The following is a 19862-nucleotide window of genomic DNA, read 5'->3' on the forward strand; positions in this document are numbered from 1 at the left end:
GGGTGCGGAGCACGGCGGGAAACGGAGTTTCGGAGTTTCGGCCTTCGGGAAGAAACGGGGAAACGGAGTTTCGGTTTTAGGGTTTAATACATACATATATAATTAATAAAAACATTACAAAAGCTTGAAAAATACATCTTTGCTCAAGTTCAATGTCAAAGACTCAAATGATAGATGAAAATTCAGAAATGACAACTGTAGGCTCAAGGCTCAAGCCTCAAAAGAGTCAATACAAAACAAGATCCATCATCCATCATCCATCATCCATAATCCATATGTATAGACTATAGTAAATACAAAACATGATCAAAAAATATCCATGTGGCTGGCAGGCTGGCAGCAGCTGTTGGCATGACAAAATCCTAGAGCTAAGTGCTCCAAAAATCACTCATCAAGATCATCCATGGAGGAGTCATCCTCCGACTCATGAGAGTCAGGCTCAGATGAAGAAATGGTAGGATCGTGGTCCTCTGCCTCTGCTAAAGTGGAAGCGATGGATCCCCCCTCTGCCTCTGAGAATGGGTGGTGCAGCGGGTGTTGTGGCTCGGCACTGTCAGCTCCTCATAAAGTAAGGTGTACATATCACGCTCATTCCGTGGGATCTCTGGGATGAACCTCTCCCTCCCGATGTCGATCTTATCCACATTCACCTGCGAAGGCTCCGGATGTTGGGCATTCCTCTCAAGGAGCTGGAGGTTGCAATGACAAAACACCAACCGCTCTAGCTGAGCGGTACTGAGCCTATTCCTCTTCTTTGTATGGAAGAGGGCCCAAGTGCTCCAATTCCTCTCACATGGACCCGAACTGCAATCCTGTGAGAGCACTCGAATGGCGATGTGTTTCTGTTATTGAAATGCACATACAATTAGAAATTAGAACTAAGTGGAAACAAGAAAGATGCACATTGTACAGTGTACTATGTAAACTGTAGTTAAGGGTAGTGAATTACCAGCGTGGGAGCACAATTTCCATACTTCTCCCACCATGAGACAGGCTGTAGCTGAGTCTCTCGAAGCTTTGCAGTCTCTCGACCAAAGCTCCCTGTCTGGTTGCGAAAGGCCAAGAGATCATCCTCTATACATTTCAGCATGTGCACATTACCAGATGTCAAGTTCCTCATGTATGTCATGAAGCCTTCTTCTAGCTCCTCGTTCTCGTATTGCTCCTCATCTCGCCACAAAGGATGCAATACATGTGCTACTGCATGAATCGGCCTGTGAAACCAATCCCATCGCCGATTCCACACAGCCTTGATTTCATCAACCCTTTAGAGATCAAACCATAAGATAAAAAAGGACAAAAAACAAGAGTCAGGAGTCGACACAAATGTAAAGACTCAAGAGTAAAATAAAGATAAGAAGTAAAGCAAGGGTAGCCATGACTGAGGAGACTTACTGCTCTGCTCTCAAGTAGTCTTGCTTGTTGAGAGCCTCCCCAATCTTGTCCATGTACTCGTATAAAAGGCCTAGAGTACTGCCCTCCATGTCTGTAATGCGTAACACTGTGTATATGGGGTTGAGAGTTTTGATCAACCCCTCAACCTCTACCCACCACTCCTCTCTCACGACATCACGCACAAAAGCTCTTGCCTTGGGGCTCTCTCTCTCATCCCACTCTAGCCATTCATTTGAGTAGACAGTGTGTACCAACTCTCTGCGGACTCGCAGGAGTCTCTCAAGCACAATGAACATGTATGCAAATCTGGTGGCTGCAGGCTGCAATAGCTCAAGAGTGCTGTAGGCCCGATACATGCTCAAGACTTTTGGCCTCTTCTTCACAAACTTCACCATGCTTCGTGCGGTGCAAAAGATGGCTTCAACCCATTGTATTTGACCTATGTCCTCAATCAATAAGTCGAGGCTATGTGATGCACAAGGGGTCCACACAATGGCTGGAAATTCATCCTCTAGCATAGAGCCCATAGACTTACAATTACTTCCATTATCTGTCACCACCTGCACAACATTCTCAGGCCCAACTTGCACTATAGCCTCCCTTATGTGTGTCCAAATAAATGCACCTGTAACTGTGAGACTTGGGAGGGAGGCATCAATGGCTTTCAAAAACATTAGTGCCTTTGCAGCATGACACCAAAACATTGTATACATTTCTCCTGCGTACATCTGACCACCCATCACACAATACAGTGCAGCCATACTTTTTCCATGTTTCCTTCAAGGGCTCTAGCTGCACTTCTATGCATGATTTTTCCCGCTTTAGCTCTCGTGTCCGCAGAGCCTCAGATGTAGGGCCATCCCACTCGCATCCAATGCGGCTGATGGCCCTCATGGTCTTCCTCCATTGATTTGTCTTGGCCACATGAAAGGGAATGGCACACCGTATGAACATCCGGGTGAGCTCCCTAGTTGCCTCTGCAATTGCTTGCTTTTGAAATCCTGCTTGGATGCTAGCCCTTTGTACAGTATTTATTGGAGGGGTGTCTTGTGAATGTGATACATCACCTGGCAAAGGAGTCCTCCTTGCCGACACTGAGGTAGAGGAGAAATCTGATCCTGTGTCTCTGCCTCTGGCCCTCTTTGCTGCTGCTGCTTGACTTGAACCAGCTTCATGCTCTTGACCACCCATTGCTGTAGATACTTCCGCTTCGGGAATGGCCAAACGCTTTCGCCTCCACATTTCAAGGCTTTTCCGAACATCTAGAGGAACAGAGGGGCATGGCCCTACATCTTTGTTTGGAACATGAGCAAGATGGTCCTTCACACGGGTGACACTCCCCGTTTTGACCAACCCACAATATTTACATCTCCATTTCCTGGAGCCACCAGATCCTGCATAACCCCCCACTTGCTTCACATGCTGCCAAAAAGGATCCGGAGTCCGAGCCATGTTACTTAACTTACTTGTGCGGTTCGAGGTCGGAAGACTCGGAGAGATTCGAGAAGTGGAGGCTGTTTTTCTGGTCCTACAGGCTGCGAGCAAGGTGCGACTCCTTCTTGCTTGGTAGAGCTTAGATGGCAAAGGTGGAGGCCCCAAGTAGAGAGGTAGAGGGCGTGGTAGAGGGCTGATGTGGAGGTAGAGGAGTAGAGGGTAAGGTAGATGGGTAGAGCAGCTCCAAACAGGCGGCGGAAACAAGGCGCAAAATGCTGGCGAAAGAGAGCACGCGGGTTTCTAAACCCTGGAAAAAATAACACCTTGGAAACACCGTTTCCGTTTCTGGAAACGTTTCCGAAACGTTTCGGTGGGCCAGAAACGGCGTTTCTGGAAACTATGTTTGCAACCATCTAATTGAGAGTATCCTCTAGGTGAAGAGAAGTAAAGATTGTTTTTCGGTCATTGTTTTATATGTTGATGACATGCTTCTCACAAGCCCTAATGAGGAGAAGATTTCAGCCTTCAAGATTGAATTACATGTGTCATTTGAGATGACAGATATGGGCTCCTTGCATTATTATTTGGGCATACAGTTTATGCAATGTGATGTTGCACAGTCAAAGTATATATAGAGGTTGATTACACAGTTTGGTCTTAAAGACTATAAACCTATTGCTAGATAGGTGCTAGGCTTAGTCTCCAGGATGCAAGTGAATCATTTGATGCATATTAGCAGGCTATTGGGGATGCCTTATCTATTTATGTAATACAAGGCTAGACATTGAGTTTGGAGTCTCCTAGTTGAAAAAGTTTAGGTAGAGTCGTGGAAGTAAGCATTGGCAGGCTGCCAAGTAAGTATTGAGATACTTATAGGGCACTCAGTCCTTTGGCTTATTCTATGCTTAAGAGGGGTGATGTTCAATTGCACACTTTCATTGATTCGGATTGAGCTGGTCGTCTTGGCTTGGAGCCTTGTGATTAAGGCTCCAAGCCAAGACGAGGGCGGTAGCCAAAGGAAGATTGTGTGAATGAGTTCTCCATGTACACTTTAAGGGGTTAAGGCTCGTCGAAGTGGAGGCATATGCTTCTACCACCACGGGAGCGATTGTCACTCTATTGGGACAATCTTTGTAAGTATGATCGAATCAGCATTTATAGCATGTGCCTCCATAAGGAATTGCGTTGGGATTGGGCACGGGATTTAGAGTGCTAGGATCACTAGGGAAATTTGGTGTAGGGTCTTTGTGAGGACACTCCGAAATATGGGGTTGGCCTTTACATTTAAAACATAGCATCTCTTGCATATCATATTATTGAGGTCTTTTGCTCTTTGTTACACCATGGCCTCAAATAGAGAGGTGTGGTCTATGGGTGAACCCTGGTCACATAGGGATCGTATCATTGTTGTTGCTCATATGAGTCAGAAAACTCTCAGCTCTCTTGTTCTTGGGTTTCTGTTTTTGTGGATAGGGTCACCAAGTACTATCGTACTAGTGTGGTTCTTGGAGGAATCGGCTGGGTGGTCGTATTAGAGATGGATATGGCAATTGGGGAAATCTATATATATCTTGCGGGTAAAGGATTTTGATATGTAGGCGCTGGAGCTTGTGCCTATTGAGGAGTAATTGGTGAGGCCAATGGTCGTGGTGCTAAAGTCCACCTTGTTGGGTTTCCTTGGTACCAAAAATGAGATGTGTCATGGTTCTCATGGCAGTGGTAATGAACACGTTGTCTAGGCCTTAGCATCGAACACTCTATGCTTGTATGATTTCAACGACAGATTGCACAATATTAAAACATCTCTCTCCATGAGAATAGATGTGGGTGTCTTGCTTGAGGTGTTGGCTGGGGTCGGCCTGCTTGAGGTGTTGGCTGGGGTTGGCCTTGAGGTTGGGGTTGTCCTTGCCATTGCTAGCCTAAAATAGTTTAATAGATTCTCTACCAATTCATCCATGCTCGTGTCCTTGACTAGGACTCTAGCTGGTGTGCTGGTTGGGTTTCCTTGGTCGACGATGAGGCTTTGGATGACTTGTTCCTTATCTCTCAGTTCGAGTGGATGAATTCTACATCCTTGCCTTGCAAGTTGTCTACTAGGTCTATTGCCTCGCGGTAGCACTCATCGAAGATGTAGTGCCTAGACCTGTAGAGATGGTGATACAGCTTCTTGCTCCTAATACCGATCATAAATTAATCAATGTGAGCAATTAGTCATCCAGTCTTCCGCGGGCAGGTGCTACATTTCACATGGATATACTTGATTTTAGCAATGTAATCCTGCATGGTTTCTTCCTTTGGAGCTGAGTGGTGCAGGCCCATGACGGTATGACTGTGATACGCCTACACCACCTACCTCGACTAGTCCCACCTCCGCTCCCTCACGTCCATCTTCACCATGACGACGACGTAGTAGGGAGTCTGGGAGGTTAGTAGATGTGCTTGGCTCATTTCTTCCCAAAGTTTCTTGCTTAAGGTGGATCTGAAGGGGTGTAGCCTTCTTAACATGGAAGCACTGTGCTGAGTGCTAGTGGTTTGCTAGGACCGAAGGCTTGGTGGGTTTGAGATGTGATTTGATGTGCTATAATTAACTGTATTGTCGTTTCTAACAATTAGGCCATATTGATTCGCATCAAAGACCTTGAGTGCTTTTGAATTAGTTTTGAGAATAGTTTTAAACATGTTTTTTTTAATTTGCTGAGTTTTTTTTTTTTTGGTTGCTAGACTCACGTGTTCAAGTTCACGCCTCTAGACTTACGTCTACAAGCTTACATCTGTAGGTTCACGTGTTGAGGCTTACGTATGAAGGCTCACATATGGAGGTTCATGTGTCCAGGCTTACATATGTAGACTCGCATCTTTTTTATATGAACTCGCGGCTCACGTACTTCCCTCGTGTGAAAAGGACCTATCTAGGACATGAAATCTAAGAACAAGGCCTATGACAAGGTTGGTGTGCACTTATTAGACAATAAGTGTACGTAATTCTCCAATAATTATAAAGGACAAGATTTTTCCTTAGAATTTGTTAACTGATACAGGTTCTATGATAAGAAAATCTTCTAAAGGCATGAATAGGTGTGTCTGTATGGATTTTTATGCCTGTAATAATTGACCCGTACTATATTAGGTATACCTCGCGTCTGCAAAATCACATCCACAAGTTCACATGTTCGGGCTCACGACTCACAACTCCAAACTCACACCTCACAACTCTCATATCCAGATTCACGTCTTCTTGTGTGGGACTGTGGGCTTACGTCTCCTACCCAAGAGCTGATTTGGCTTGGTTTTTTATGATTTTATGATTTTTTAGACTTGATGAAACGTGTTTAGTATTATTCCTAATTCTAATTAAAGGTTGTGATATAACTAATTAAATATTTTTTATTGTTTTTAGATCATTTAGTATGCTTTTGCTCTATCAATTCCATAATACATAAGCAAACTATGAAAAATTATGAAGTGCATGAACTAAAATTGATAACTTCTTTCTAATTTAACCTAATGAAACTCAATGCTCATGTTTTCAAAGTGAATTTCACTCCTAATCACAATTGCTAAGCTAATTCTTAGATCAAAGCAATGAAATCTAAGCTTCTTGGGCTTCAATTGCATGCAAATCACCAAAAAATCTACTTTTAATGTTGTTTAAGGTTCTTCCCAATTTTTCTAGCCGTACCCCACATCTCTTCATACTCAAACTCCACAGATCTCGTGTATTATTTAGCCTCTCAAATAAGTCAAGCCCCCTTCACACATGTTTAGGTCTTCTTTGAGAAGAGTAAAATACGCAATTCAGCAAAAAAGCATACCTCAATCGTTGCTATGGGAACAAATGTGTATGTCCTTGCTCAACTTTTGACACAACCTATTCGTATGATTATATTTCTTGCACTTTGTATTTGCTAGTCTAGCCATTCTACAACTTCAATTCGTCAAGCCAACCAATTTTTGCAGCAAGTGTGCCATTGTCTCATCCTAATAAAGGTTAACAAGATACAAGTACTTCATTCTGCATAATTATCACATCTACATCCCTAGGCTTTGTCTGGAAGTCAGCAAGTGTGCTATAGTCTCATCCATCCTCCAGTACTTTATTCTTTAACCCCAAACTCTCTATTTGTCCTTAATTCACTCACTAGAGCCTCCCATGATTCATTACCCAGAAATAATTAACATAAAAACTTTTAAAAATGCAGGTGTACCGTCTACAAAACATTCAGAACAGCTCATTGAGAGCTCAAAGAAAAAAGAAAACAGAATCTATATGAGGACAAATACTTAGAAACAAGCATTCAAGCTAAAAAGACTGTACAAAAGCACATTGTAGCGAACAATTGCCGTTCAAGGGCTTGAAGGAGGTATCTAGCAATGTTATCCCAAACTTAACACAAACTGCTACCTTGACTCCACGAGTCCACTCACAAAGCTTCAAATCGTCACTCCATGCACAGCATACATAGTCTACGTCAGGCACACTTAGATACAATAGCTGCATGCAATTGCACAAGGTAAAGGTGTTTGTAGGTCATCTTGGGTTCAAAACCTCACCAAGTGCTTACGGATGGATAAAAAAAGAACCTACTACGGGCAGTGAAAAATGATAACTATGCAAGGATCTTGGGCCTAAGGCTAGTTGGGAAAAAAAAAATGCAATTTGTCCAGCTTGCTAATAGTGTTATGCATATTCAACAACCATCTGGCTAGTCCACTGTCAAGACACAGCCAAAAGCCAACATCATCAAATATAAAAAATGGCATTGGGCCTTAAGTAGCAAACAGCGAAGGCTGGAAACTAGGGCCTACTCTGTCAGCTGTCTGATGGCCCATAAAAGATTTCTCCAAGCCATCAGCATTTAAAGTAAAAATCCAAGATAACTGCTGCTGATATTGAGTCTACAAAGTAATCTTTGCCTATTTCTGCATTAAATATGCTGGAGATCTGAAAATTACTAGCAGGGAGGAAAACAGAACCCATCTTCCAGAGTCATATTTTCAATGTTCAAGATGAAAGACATACTCTGTCAAATCTTGTAGCTTGCTAGAATCTAGCTTTTGGGCTGCCACAGTTATTGCAGGTTGAACAGTAAGCATGTTTGAAGTGGGATCCAACATCCATCCTTCTTGGGCAGTGCCTGGAGGGAAAAAAAAGGGGAGAACATCAGGACATTACCTACAGCAAATATTTTCCTTAACCATGAAATTATTCCAGAAGCAATCAAGAAACATCATGGCAGAAACTTCACTAGTATATTCTTAAAGCATGTTCCGGTCCCTCCTCCATCAGTTACAACATCTATGATGAAGTTAACATCAATAATACCCTACTACTAACTAGGTCATCCCCTAACAATGCATGGTTAGAGAACCATCCACATAGAGCAGCTCGAGAAGCTACCTTCTGAACAAGTCAATGGCATTGACGTGGGCAAGCTCTATGAGGAATGCACCCTCAGAGGCTGCTGACTTGTGTTAAACCATGGGGCAGTGGGCTCCTCTTTCGGGCAATCTGGATCTGGATCCACAAGCAGTGCTCTACTTTCTAATTATCAAGTTGGTCTTCACTGACATGTAGTCATCATTCAAAGACCCCGACTATCTATATAGAGAAGACAGGAAGAATAAACTAGCTTAAGAAGGTTAGGTTCTACCAAGGAGCTTGTGGCTTTTCAGGCAGGCCATTAAACACCCCACCTTTTGTATGTTGACATGTAAAAGGCAATCCATAGAAATGAAAACTTACATTTGATGGTCTCGCCCTCTGTTAACCCCAAAAATTTAGCAGCATCATTAACACTGATAGTTGAGTAAGCCGTAGATAGCAACTTCATATTTTTCCTCAGATAATCCTCTGCAATCCCACAACATAATGATATTAGACAATACTCCAAAAATTCTGTAAAGAGCATAATAACCAATCCTAGACCACATGGCTGTATAAATACAGAGACAGCTCAGTAAAACCAGGCAAACTGGCCCTGATTTGCCAGGACCTTGAGCACTAGCATTATGCAGCCATAGTGATGCCCTTAGAAACATTTCAGATGGATGTGATACACAAAATACGAGAGAAGAGTAGAAAGAAAGGTATATTAAACGTCTACTAAAGACCCAATGGGCCTATGAGACCAAAGTGATACAATAATGTCCATGGCATATCTCATCATGGAATGGAAAATAAAATAGAAACAAAACAAAACTAGAGTGATACAAAACTGTCCATGGAAATCTCATCATGGAATACCAGGAACATGAAACATGAGTCAGCCCCCAACAGATGGTATACCACTCTCCAAAATATCAAGCATGGGGCTAATGACTATGGCTGAGAGGTCACCGTCAGCCACATCATGTAAGCCCAGCAGGGCGTGCTGTGACAGATTCTACCATGCGTCCAAGAGAGAAAGTTATAGAGAGAGGGGCAAAGAGAGAAGGGATTGGGGAACTTTGCATTGTACACCACATTGAGCTGGGAACAGGCCCCGCCCCCTTTCAGGAATTTATTCAGGAACAATCCACAGGCACGCTGGCCAGGATCAATACATCAATGAATACAAAAGCAAACAAATATGCCGATGTGGTATATCCAAGTCGATGTCAATGTCAAGGCACAAGATCTCTAATGTCGATCACTCCACAGGGATGACCCACAACAATCTCTCACCGGGCTAGTACCAGATCCAATATCCAAGTCCAAGTCGAAGTCCAAATCTAAGTACAAGACCAAATCCAGATCCAGATCCAAGTCCAAATCCCAGTGAACTCTAAACCCAATCTTCAAGAAAATCCTCACGAAGCTTCTCGAAAAAGCAAACACCAAGGTGGTGGATATATGAGTCTAATAGCCAATTCCCCCTGCTAAGATTCTGGAGGAAAACGCTGGCAACGCTGGTGGCTATGGGCGTCGGCGATGGAGCTGGGCAACGCTAGCGCACAGAAGCTGGGCGGTGGCCAGTGGATCAGGGTAGCGCATAGTGGCACAGAGGCGGCACTGGTCAACTGTCCAACGGTGGCGGCAACAAGAGATGAAGATGATGTTGATGATGATTACCTTACACTTGATGATGATGTTGATGAAGGTGAGGATAATCTCCAAGCTCTTTCAATCGTCTTGCTCCTGTTATCACCAGATTCGTGTGGTACCCCAAGATGTCCATAAGACCGCATTTAGGACAGCTTTTGGATTGTATGAGTTTTTGGTGATGCCTTTTGGTCTTACCAATGCCCCGGCAACATTTAACCGTATGATGGACAGGATATTTCAGGCCACGCGTAAATTCACAGGTGTATTCTTTGATGCCATCTTGGTTTTCTCCAAGAATGAGCAAGAGCATAGGATTCACTTGGCCACAGTGTTTGAAGAGTTGCGAAAGCATAAACTCTTTAGAAATGCCAAAAAAAGTGAGTTCTCTCTCTCAGAGATACACTATTTGGGGCACATTGTATCCAAAGAGGGTGTGAGAATGAATCATGCTAAGGTTGAAACCATTCGGAAATGGCCAGAGTTACATACTATGCATGAGATTTGTAGCTTCCTTGGATTATGCTCATATTATAGGAGGTTCATAAGGCATTTTGCCAAGATTGTCTCGCCATTACATGATCTTACAAAGAAGAAAGCCACTTTTAAATGGACCCAGGATGAGCAGGATGCCTTTTACCAACTCAAGGATGCTATCATATGTGGGCCTGTATCGATCATTCCGGACTTACAAAAGCCATTCAAGGTGGAATGTGATGCTTGTGGGAATTGCATAGGGACTGTCCTAAATTAAGAGGGTCATGCAGTGGCCTATGAAAGTCGTAGATTACATGATGCAGAGACTGTCAAATCCCCACGGATCTCCTCGTGATCGTTCTTGGTTCGAGACTCGAATCCTGTAAACAAACGAACAAACAAACAACATGGGGGTGCAGACCTAACTCACCTCCCAACCATGACAGCCGTAGGCAAGCCCACAGTCTTGGTTGTCCCCACCGAGCCACGAGCTGAGCTAACTAGGATGACGTACCGACCAATCTCCTCCTCGCGATGTCCCATACCGCCACGAAGCTGCCCTCGCGGGCCTCGAGATCGCTGCCGGCCTCGGCTGCATAAAGCAGGTGCGTGTCTGCACTAGATCCAGGCTCCAAGACCATAGAGCTCTCACAAACTCGCGAGATTCTCTATATCCCAATAACTAACCTTGGCCACCCTTTTATAGGCTCTTGGCCGGTCATTGGGCGTCCATACTTGGGCGCCCGCCCATCCATACTTGGGTGCCCGCCCGTTAGTATTTTCCTAACTCAGCTCGTCAATCAGCTTGCCTAGTTCCAAGCTTCCCCAAGCCTCGGAACTAGTCTTGCGTGCGTGTAGCACACGATAGATACACACTGTGCACATGACATACTCCCCTTCCTCTTAAGTCCTGAATCTGGATTGGAAGCATCTCCACCTTGCGATCCCAAACTTGCCTTCCCGCAGGTAGGCGTACCTCATAGATATGGTCGCTGAGTGTCGTATCAAGACTCAATTTCTGCACAAGTTTGTAGTTAACAAAGTTATGTAAACTGCCAGGGTCTAAAAGAATGTGAATTTTATGGCCATTCACTTCTCCATAAACTCGGAGAAGATCATGCAAGCCAAATACTTTAGAATTGAACAGACAATCAGAACAAGTACTAGGGCGAGAAAGTACAGTAATTGACGTACCTGTCAAAGACAACTGGTTAGCTGCCTTTGGCTTGGGTCCTGCGTTTGACTTGGTACCCTTTTGCTTTGGGCACTCGTTACGCATGTGTCCTTTTTCTTCGCAAATAAAACAACGTCCTTCCTTCTTGAGCTTTAAAGCCCTAAGGAGTCATTTTTTCTTCGCTGGTGTCAAACTTGAATTCTTCGAAGGTTGGTCCGAAGACTTTCCTTCTGTCGTGTTAGCCATAGGTGCAGACAACTTTCGTTTATGCTTGTTTCCCTGCTCGGTAACGGGTTTCGACTTGGAAGAGACCATTGTTTCATCATAGATACGAGCTGAATGAATGGCCCAAAAGAGTAGTGAGATCCATCTTTGTAGCTTTCATCTGCAAGTCACGAAACTTCTGGAGGGAGACCTCATAAGTGAGGTGCTGCGAGGTCATGGTCAAAGCTGAAAACCGGACAACAACATCATAATCATCCTCTTTCTTGAGGAATTCTTTCTTGAAGACGTCTTCAAATTGTGCCCAAGTCGTTGGCTTAGGGTTGAGTTCCTTCCACCAAAGCAAAGCTTTGCCGGACAGGAAACCTGCTGCTAACTGGATCTTCTTTCCGTCATCATATGGATGAAACTGAAAGTGAACTTGCCACTTGTGTAGCCACGTGTCCACGATCTCCTTGGTGCGTTACTTTTGCTCGCTCCCGAACGGTTCCAGAGTAATGTTGGGGCCTAAAGCTGAAGCCAAGGTATCCATACCCGAGAAAGTAGAGAGGGTAGTGGTCAATAGAGCAATGGAGTTCTGCAAAGCTTGCATCTGGGCTGCGATTTGTGCCTGACGTTCCGTCGAAGAAGCTTCGAGAGCTACTTTGAACTCTTGGAAATCTGATTTTGACACAGAATCGTCAAAAAGATCGGCATCGGTACCTTCCGTAGCCGGCAAGCCTTCGCGTTCCACAAGGGGCTCCAACTCCGATTCTTGGGTCGACATCGTGAAGTGGGGACGTGGAGAGAAAATTCGATCTTTGCACAAGGAAAGTGCAAGGGAACTTGAGAGCTTGAGAGCTTGAAAACTTGAGAGATGTGTGGCAAGAAGCCCACTAGAGGGGGTTTATAAAGGTTTCCCAAAAGCTAAAAATCTCCAAAAGCTAGGCTTAGCTTTTGCTTTGCTTTTGTGTTTTTTTTTCTTGAATATATATATATATATATATATATATATATATGGAAATATATATTCAATTTTCTTTTAAAAAAATAAAACACCTTTGAAACCTTGGAGGAGATGACTTTTAAACTTTAAAAAAAAATTAAACTAAAAAAAAATGAAAGCTTTAAAAAAAAAAACGTGCTTTCCTTGCTTTTTTTTTTCCTCCTAGATTAGCGCCGTCGGCGTGCTGGCTGCCGTCGCTGGAACTGCCTGCGCTTGCTGTCCAACGTCTGCGCCATCCTCTCATAGGCCTGGCCATGAGGCCACGTGGGCCTGGGCTGGCTACGCAGGACTGGCCTGGGCGTTGCCTGGCTGCCTACGCTGCCTGGCCTGGCTGGGGTACCTGCCCGCCTAGCGTAGGCGCTGCCTGGGCTGGCTGCGCAGGCCTGGCTGCCTGGCGTAGGCGCTGCTGCGCTACCTGGGCTGGGTACGCATGCCTGGCCGCCTGACTTGGCAGGCCTGTGCGCCCGCCTGCAGTGTCGCCTACAACACGTCAACCACCATCACCCGCCACCGCACAACCTGCCAGCGAATATGCGATCCAGCACTTCTCTCGCGCTCTCTCTCGTTCGAACAAGAAAAGCATCGTGCTTTTTCTGTCTTCTGCTTCTCACCCGACTTGCTCATCCGTACGACTACACAAGCAACTCTCCTCTTCCTTGCAAAGCAAACGACCCTACCATCTACCATCTCCCATCAACATGGGTGTCTTTGATGAAGAAAACAACACATACTGAATCTAAAAACAGCAGTATGTACAGAAAAAACAACAAGCTTTTTAACACATACCTTTCTTCGACCTCATCTTCTCTACCTACCGACTTGCTCGTTCACGAGGTATGCTCTAATACCACTGTCAAATCCCCACGGATCTCCTCGTGATCGTTCTTGGTTCGAGACTCGAATCCTGTAAACAAACGAACAAACAAACAACATGGGGGTGCAGACCTAACTCACCTCCCAACCATGACAGCCGTAGGCAAGCCCACAGTCTTGGTTGTCCCCACCAAGCCACGAGCTGAGCTAACTAGGATGACGTACCGACCAATCTCCTCCTCGCGACGTCCCATACCGCCACGAAGCTGCTCTCGCGGACCTCGAGATCGCTGCCGACCTCGGCTGCATAAAGCAGGTGCGTGTCTGCACTAGATCCAGGCTCCAAGACCATAGAGCTCTCACAAACTCACGAGATTCTCTATATCCCAATAACTAACCTTGGCCACCCTTTTATAGGCTCTTGGCCGGTCATTGGGCGTCCATACTTGGGCGCCCGCCCGTCCATACTTGGGTGCCCGCCCGTTAGTATTTCCCTAACTCAACTCGTCAATCAGCCTGCCTAGTTCCAAGCTTCCCCAAGCCTCGAAACTAGTCTTGCGTGCGTGTAGCACACAGTAGATACACACTGTGCACATGACAGAGACCCATATGGACATTTATGAAAAAGAGCTCTTGGCTGTAATTCATGCCTTGAAAATATGGAAGCATTATCTTCTTGGGGTTGAATTTATAGTCAAAACCGATCACCAAAGTTTGAGATATTTTTTATCTCAAACAAAGCTCTCAGAGAAGCAAATGAGAATGACAAATTTCCTTTCTATGTTCCATTTTCAAATTGTACATACTCCGGGAAAGAAGAATGTAGTGGCAGATGCCTTGTGCAGGAGGCCATATGTGGCTACCGTTTCAGTAGCCTCACATGGCGACTTGACTGCCATGCGTGATTTATACCATTTGGATGCTGATTTTTACCATATTTGGGCTGATTTGATGGCTGGTCACACATGCCGCTTATGTGATCAAAGAGGGTTATCGCATGAAGGATAACTACTTATGTGTGGTGAAGGATATGCGTCCAAAGGTTATGGAGGAATGTCACGCTTCACCTTATGCTGGTCATAGAGGTATTTTATCTACGACACGCATGATAGAGAGAGATTTATTTTGGCCAAGCATGCGTAAAGACATTGAGGTTTGCGTACACGCATGTATTACTTGCCAGAAGGTGAAATTTGATAGGCAAAAGCTTTCAGGTTTGCTTCAGCCTTTGCTTATTCCCTCGCAACCATGGGAGAGCATTACTATGGACTTCATTATGGATTTGCCTAGATCCCCGCATGAAAATGATGCTATTTGGACCATTGTGGATAGGTTTAGCAAGCAAGCTCACTTCTTGCCAGTCTAGAAAACCATTAAAGCCGATCATATGGTGAAGCTTTTCCTTGCTCAGATATTTAAGCATCATGGACCATGGTATGCCTAAGTCCATTGTTGGGGACAGAGATCCCTTGACTATGAGCCTCTTTTGGAGGGCTCTATTTGACAACATGGGCACTAAGCTTGAGTTCTCATCCGTCTATCACCTGCAAACAGATGGTCAGAGTGAGGTTGCAAATTCCGTTGTGTTAGATTTGTTAGTGTGTTATGTGGCAGATCAAAAGAAAGCTAGGCTTCGGAAGAGACCAAGACGAGAGGGATCATACCCTAAGATTTCTACTTGGTATTATGGACTCTTCAAGGTGATTGAGAAGATCAATGAAGTGGCTTACAGACTTGCTTTACCCAGTCATTGGAAGATTCACAATGCCTTTCACGTGAGTCTTCTGCGGAAGTATGTGGGGCCACATCCGAACGAGCCTATCACAGAAGATCCACCACAGGTTGATGAGCTTGAGGAGATCCTCTAGCCAGAGCAAATTTTGTTTCACAAGGAGAGAAGGCTAACAGCTAGAAAGCTTTCTAGGAGTTACCTTGTGAAGTTTAAAAATTATTTACCCATTGATGCAAAGTGGGTTGACGAGGATTACTTCGTTGATTACCTTCAACTTTTGCAGGCATATCTTAAGGCTTTTCAGTTGAGGTCAATTGTTTAGAAGCCGAGGGGGATGTCACCATTTGGCCACCCATTTAGTTCATCTCCATTTCTGGTGTCACTTCTATGGGACTGTCACTCCATAGCGCGGCAAGATTTGTGCCATGTTCACATGAGGCGTCACATGGACGCGAACCAATTTCGTGCCACCCATGTGTGACCAAGACGATATCTTGTCCATGGGATTGTCACTCCATGGAATGATCCGTGTTTGTATCGCATCTTGCCTATGGGACTGTTACTCCATAGGAAGGCCAAGGTTTTCACATTCTGTCGTTCCAGATTTGTGCCCGACTAGAATGTCTTGTACAAGTTTCATGAAAGGGAGATTTTGTCCATTACATGTGCACGTGCATCCATCTTTGCATGTCTAAAATTATTTTCGCGTGACTTGTATTTGTGTATTTGCCTGCTATGATGTGTCACTTACTGAGCGGGGACGCCTGCCAGTGAGCTGTAAAGCTTGCCCTATTTTCTAACATGTTCTGTTGCGTGTGAACAGGTGGTAAATATAGTGTATTCATTTATTTTAATGTGTTATTCTAACCTTTGTATTTATAAGGCTAAGTGTTCACATTCATTAAATTATTGGCCATGGACAGTAATGTGGGTGCCCAAAACCCATTTGAAAAAAAAAGTCGTGCACAAATTATGCTGGAAGGGGCACGTAAGGCTTAGACGTGGAAGTATGAGACTTCGCCAACCTTACTTTCTCCTTGCTGGCGTGCTGAAACTCTCTCTCTCCCTCCCTCTCGGTGTACGAGACCCCGACTCCCTTTCTCTCTCTCTCTCTCTCTCTCTCTCTCTCTCTCTCTCTCTCTAGCTTGGACTTGCCATGCTAAAGCGAACTTGAGTAAGGCTGGCGCATCCCTTCTCATCTGCAAGTCAACTACCATTCCATAGCTCTTCAAACTGTCGTGCAGCTCCTAGCTGTGGTACAATACTATCTATTACCGCGGGACTTTCTGGAAATCCTACTATACGTGCTGTACTTGTTGGAAACCCTTCTATACAGTCTTCTGTACCTGCTGCAAGCCCTGCTGTAAAGCCTACTGTACTGGCTGCTCTTGCTGAAAACCCTATTGTACCTACTGTGCTTACAGTAGTACCTGCTGCACCAGATGTACATGCTGTGAACCGGCTCCATATGTACCTATTTGAGTGAAGGTTGTGTCTTAGAGGAGAGGGAAACTGCTGGTCATGACATCCTATCTTTTCCAGTAGGCAAGGGCTGCATATAGTTTGATACAGTGGATTACTATTATTATTTTTCTTCCTTGAATTGTGAATAGAGTACCTACTATCTCTCTCACTAGGATTCTATGAGATTTTATTGTCCTTGTGCTTGCCCTGACCATGCTCTCAAGTTTTGAGAGCTAGTGAAGGTCAATGGGCCTGGGAATTAGGGAGCAAAGCTTTCATTGGGAGTTCCAAGTTTTCCTCCCTTCGCAGTAAATAACCCTGCCAAGTGCTAGTACGGGCGTGCCTGTTGGTGCACGGTCCCGGAAGACCAGTAGACCAGTGTAGTGCGGGTGCTTAACCCAGTGACTGTGGGAGACTGTCTGTGACATGGTCTTCATCAACAAATGGTTTCGACACCGACAACATCTATAATATTTGATTCATTTGTATTCACTCCATGAATGGAGGAGTCTAGCTTATAAGCCCTTGAAATTTGTAATCATCAAATATTCCAAGAAATACATATTGTATTGAGGGGGTCAGCCCTTTCCAGCCCCAGTGGTGGTGTCAAGTTGTGCATTGACATTTTCAGATTTGTGGACGCTTATGTTATTCATTATTTATCAAGGTTAAGTGATCTAAGTTTGTGCATTTGTTTTTCGATTGTGGTTGGTCTCCAGGGAGGAGCAGTTGCACCAACCACAATCCGAAAACAAGTGTACAAGCTTCGATAACTTAACCTTGATAATTAATGTACAACATAATCATCCACAAATCTGAAAATAACAAAACACATCTTGACACCACCATTGGGGGCCAGAAAGGGCCGGCCCCCCCTCAATACAAGTTGTATTTCTTGGAGTATTTGATGATTACAAGTTTCACGGGCGCTTCAGCCAAATTCATCCATATATGTAGTGAATACAAATGAATCGAATACCATAGATGTTGTCGGTGGCAAAACCATTTGTTGATGAAGATCATGTCACAGGCTGTCTCCCACCTTCACTGGGCTAAGCAATTGCACTACACTGGTCTTCCGGGACAATGCACCAACAAACACGTTTGTACTAACTCCTGGCAGGGGGCTTCACCGCGGAGGGAGGAAAACCTGATACTACCAATGAAAGCTTTGCTTCCGAATTCCCAGGTCCACTGATCTTCACTGGCTCTCAAAACTTGAGAGCACGGTCAGGGCAAGCACAGGGACATAGGATATGATAGAATCCTAGAGAGAGAGAGAAGAAACATTTGCAAAAGAAGATCTATAAAAGAGAGTAGAGAGATTTAATTTGCATCAAAAAAATTTTGCTAGATAAGAGTAGAAAAACCCGTTTCTACGGTGTGAACTGTGGCCATCCCACGTGGAGTAGTACAGTGCAACCTATAGGCTGGTACAAATCAGGTACAGTTAGATTCGGGCAAGTACATGTTGTACGGAGCGGTAATCCTATTACACAAGGGTTGAGAGAGAGTAAGTCGGGTCTTGTTGTTGCAGTCCACCATAGAGAGAGAGAGAGAGAGAGAGAGAGAGAGAGAGAGAGAGCTGTATTAACGTCTACTAGAGGCCGAACTCGACCTATGAGACAAATCAATGTACAACTGTCAATGTCTTCTAGATGTCCAGGAAAAAAAAAGGACAAAATGAACATGAAATAAACTATGAAAGTACTGAGCTAGTGGGGGGGTGTGATGGATGGAGCACTACTGCTAGAGGCTCAGTATGCAACCTATATGCGCAGGGTATACAAGAATGCAAGTTGAATGCTTCAGTCCACTGGATGAAGAGGGAATCAGGTACCTTCCTTCAGTCTGCTGGAAGAGAGAAGGATTCGGGTGCTTCAGTCCACCTTCCGTTAGTCGGTTGGAAGAGAGAGTGTACGGGTTCCGTTTCTGCACGCCGGCCATGAGGGATAGCGTCAGACTTTTTGCTTCAGTACGTCCGCAGTAGAGGGAGAGCGTCGGGCTGGCCAAGGCTCTTGCCTCCACGTCTTCACCTTACGTGGCCTCCATCCAGTCAAATTTGTGTGTAATTTATGGTAAGCACACGGCTTACTTCAAATGGATTTTTGGCACCCACATCTATTATTGCCCATGGTTGATAGTTTTAATGAGTGTGAACACATAGCCTTATAAATACAAAGGTTAGAATAACAACATTTAAACATAGCAGAATTTGCAACCTCACTCTGACCATCCGTTTGCGGGTGATAGGCAGATGAGAACTCAAGCTTAGTGCCCATGTTGTCAAATAGAGCCTTCTAAAAGAGGCTCGTAGTCCTGGGATCTCTATCCCCAACCATGGACTTTGGCATACCATGATGCTTAAATATCTGAGGAAGAAAAAGCTTCACCATATGATCAGCTTTAATGGTTTTCTTGACTGGCAAGAAGTGAGCTTGCTTGCTAAACCTGTCCACAATGGTCCAAATAGCATCATTCCCTTGCAGGGATTTAGGCAAGTCCATAATGAAGTTCATATTAATGCTTTCCTATTGCTGCAAGGGAATAGGCAAAGGCTGAAGCAAACCTGGAAGCTTTTGCCTATCAAATTTCACCTTTTCGCAAGTAATACATGCGCGTATATAAGCCTCAATGTCTTTACGCATGTTTGGCCAAAAGAAGTATCCCTCTATCATGCATGTCGTAGGTAGAATACCTCTATGACTAGCATAAGGTGAAGCGTGACACTCCTCCATAACCTTTGGATACATATGCTTCACCACACAAGCAATTATCCTTCATGAGATAACACTCTTTGATCACATAAGAGGCACGTGTGTGACCAGCCATCAAATCAGCTCAAATATGACAAAAATCAGCATCCAAATGGTACAAGTCACGCATGGCAGTCGAATCCCCATGTGAGGATACTGAAACAGCAGCCACATATGGCCTCCTGGACAAACATCTGTGTAACTCGCGGTAGTGCCCGAGGGACTAGGGCCTTTGACACACTTGTTGATACCATCAATGCATATTAAAACATTTAAACATGGCCATAGCCTTAACACATATCCATCATCACTTTGCATGAAACATAAACGCTGGACAAAACATCCACAAATGCTGAAAATGGAGCTTGCACATGTGACACCACATAGAG

General features: G+C 44.5%; 3 protein-coding genes across 3 annotated transcripts in view; all 3 read right to left on the reverse strand.

Annotated features, from left to right (window-relative positions):
- Nucleotides 1–811: 811 nt before the first annotated feature.
- On the reverse strand, nucleotides 812–1501 carry LOC147640696 (uncharacterized). The gene is made up of 2 exons (XM_086808766.1): nucleotides 1396–1501; nucleotides 812–1265 (listed from the first exon to the last, which is right to left on the reverse strand). The coding sequence occupies exons 1-2, from the start codon at nucleotides 1482–1484 to the stop codon at nucleotides 932–934; spliced, it is 423 nt and encodes a 140-aa protein (XP_086664892.1). The 5' UTR covers nucleotides 1485–1501; the 3' UTR covers nucleotides 812–931.
- Nucleotides 1502–2049: 548 nt separating this feature from the next.
- Nucleotides 2050–2847, reverse strand: LOC147640697 (uncharacterized). The gene has a single exon (XM_086810867.1). It carries the CDS (start codon nucleotides 2845–2847, stop codon nucleotides 2050–2052), a length of 798 nt encoding a protein of 265 aa, XP_086666993.1.
- Nucleotides 2848–7560: 4713 nt separating this feature from the next.
- LOC147640698 (COP9 signalosome complex subunit 8-like) overlaps nucleotides 7561–19862 on the reverse strand; it is a 61889-nt gene continuing 49587 nt past the window's right edge. The window contains exons 4-5 of the mRNA XM_086814302.1: nucleotides 8573–8680; nucleotides 7561–7964 (exon numbers count right to left, since the gene is read on the reverse strand). Of these exons, the coding sequence (XP_086670428.1) occupies nucleotides 7825–7964; nucleotides 8573–8680 (248 nt within the window). The 3' untranslated portion in view covers nucleotides 7561–7824. The remainder of the gene's footprint in view (nucleotides 7965–8572; nucleotides 8681–19862) is intronic.

Source organism: Cibotium barometz, chromosome 2 (assembly GCF_041138505.1).
Source record: "Cibotium barometz isolate CiBa-2024 chromosome 2, ASM4113850v1, whole genome shotgun sequence".
NCBI lineage: Eukaryota > Viridiplantae > Streptophyta > Polypodiopsida > Cyatheales > Cibotiaceae > Cibotium > Cibotium barometz.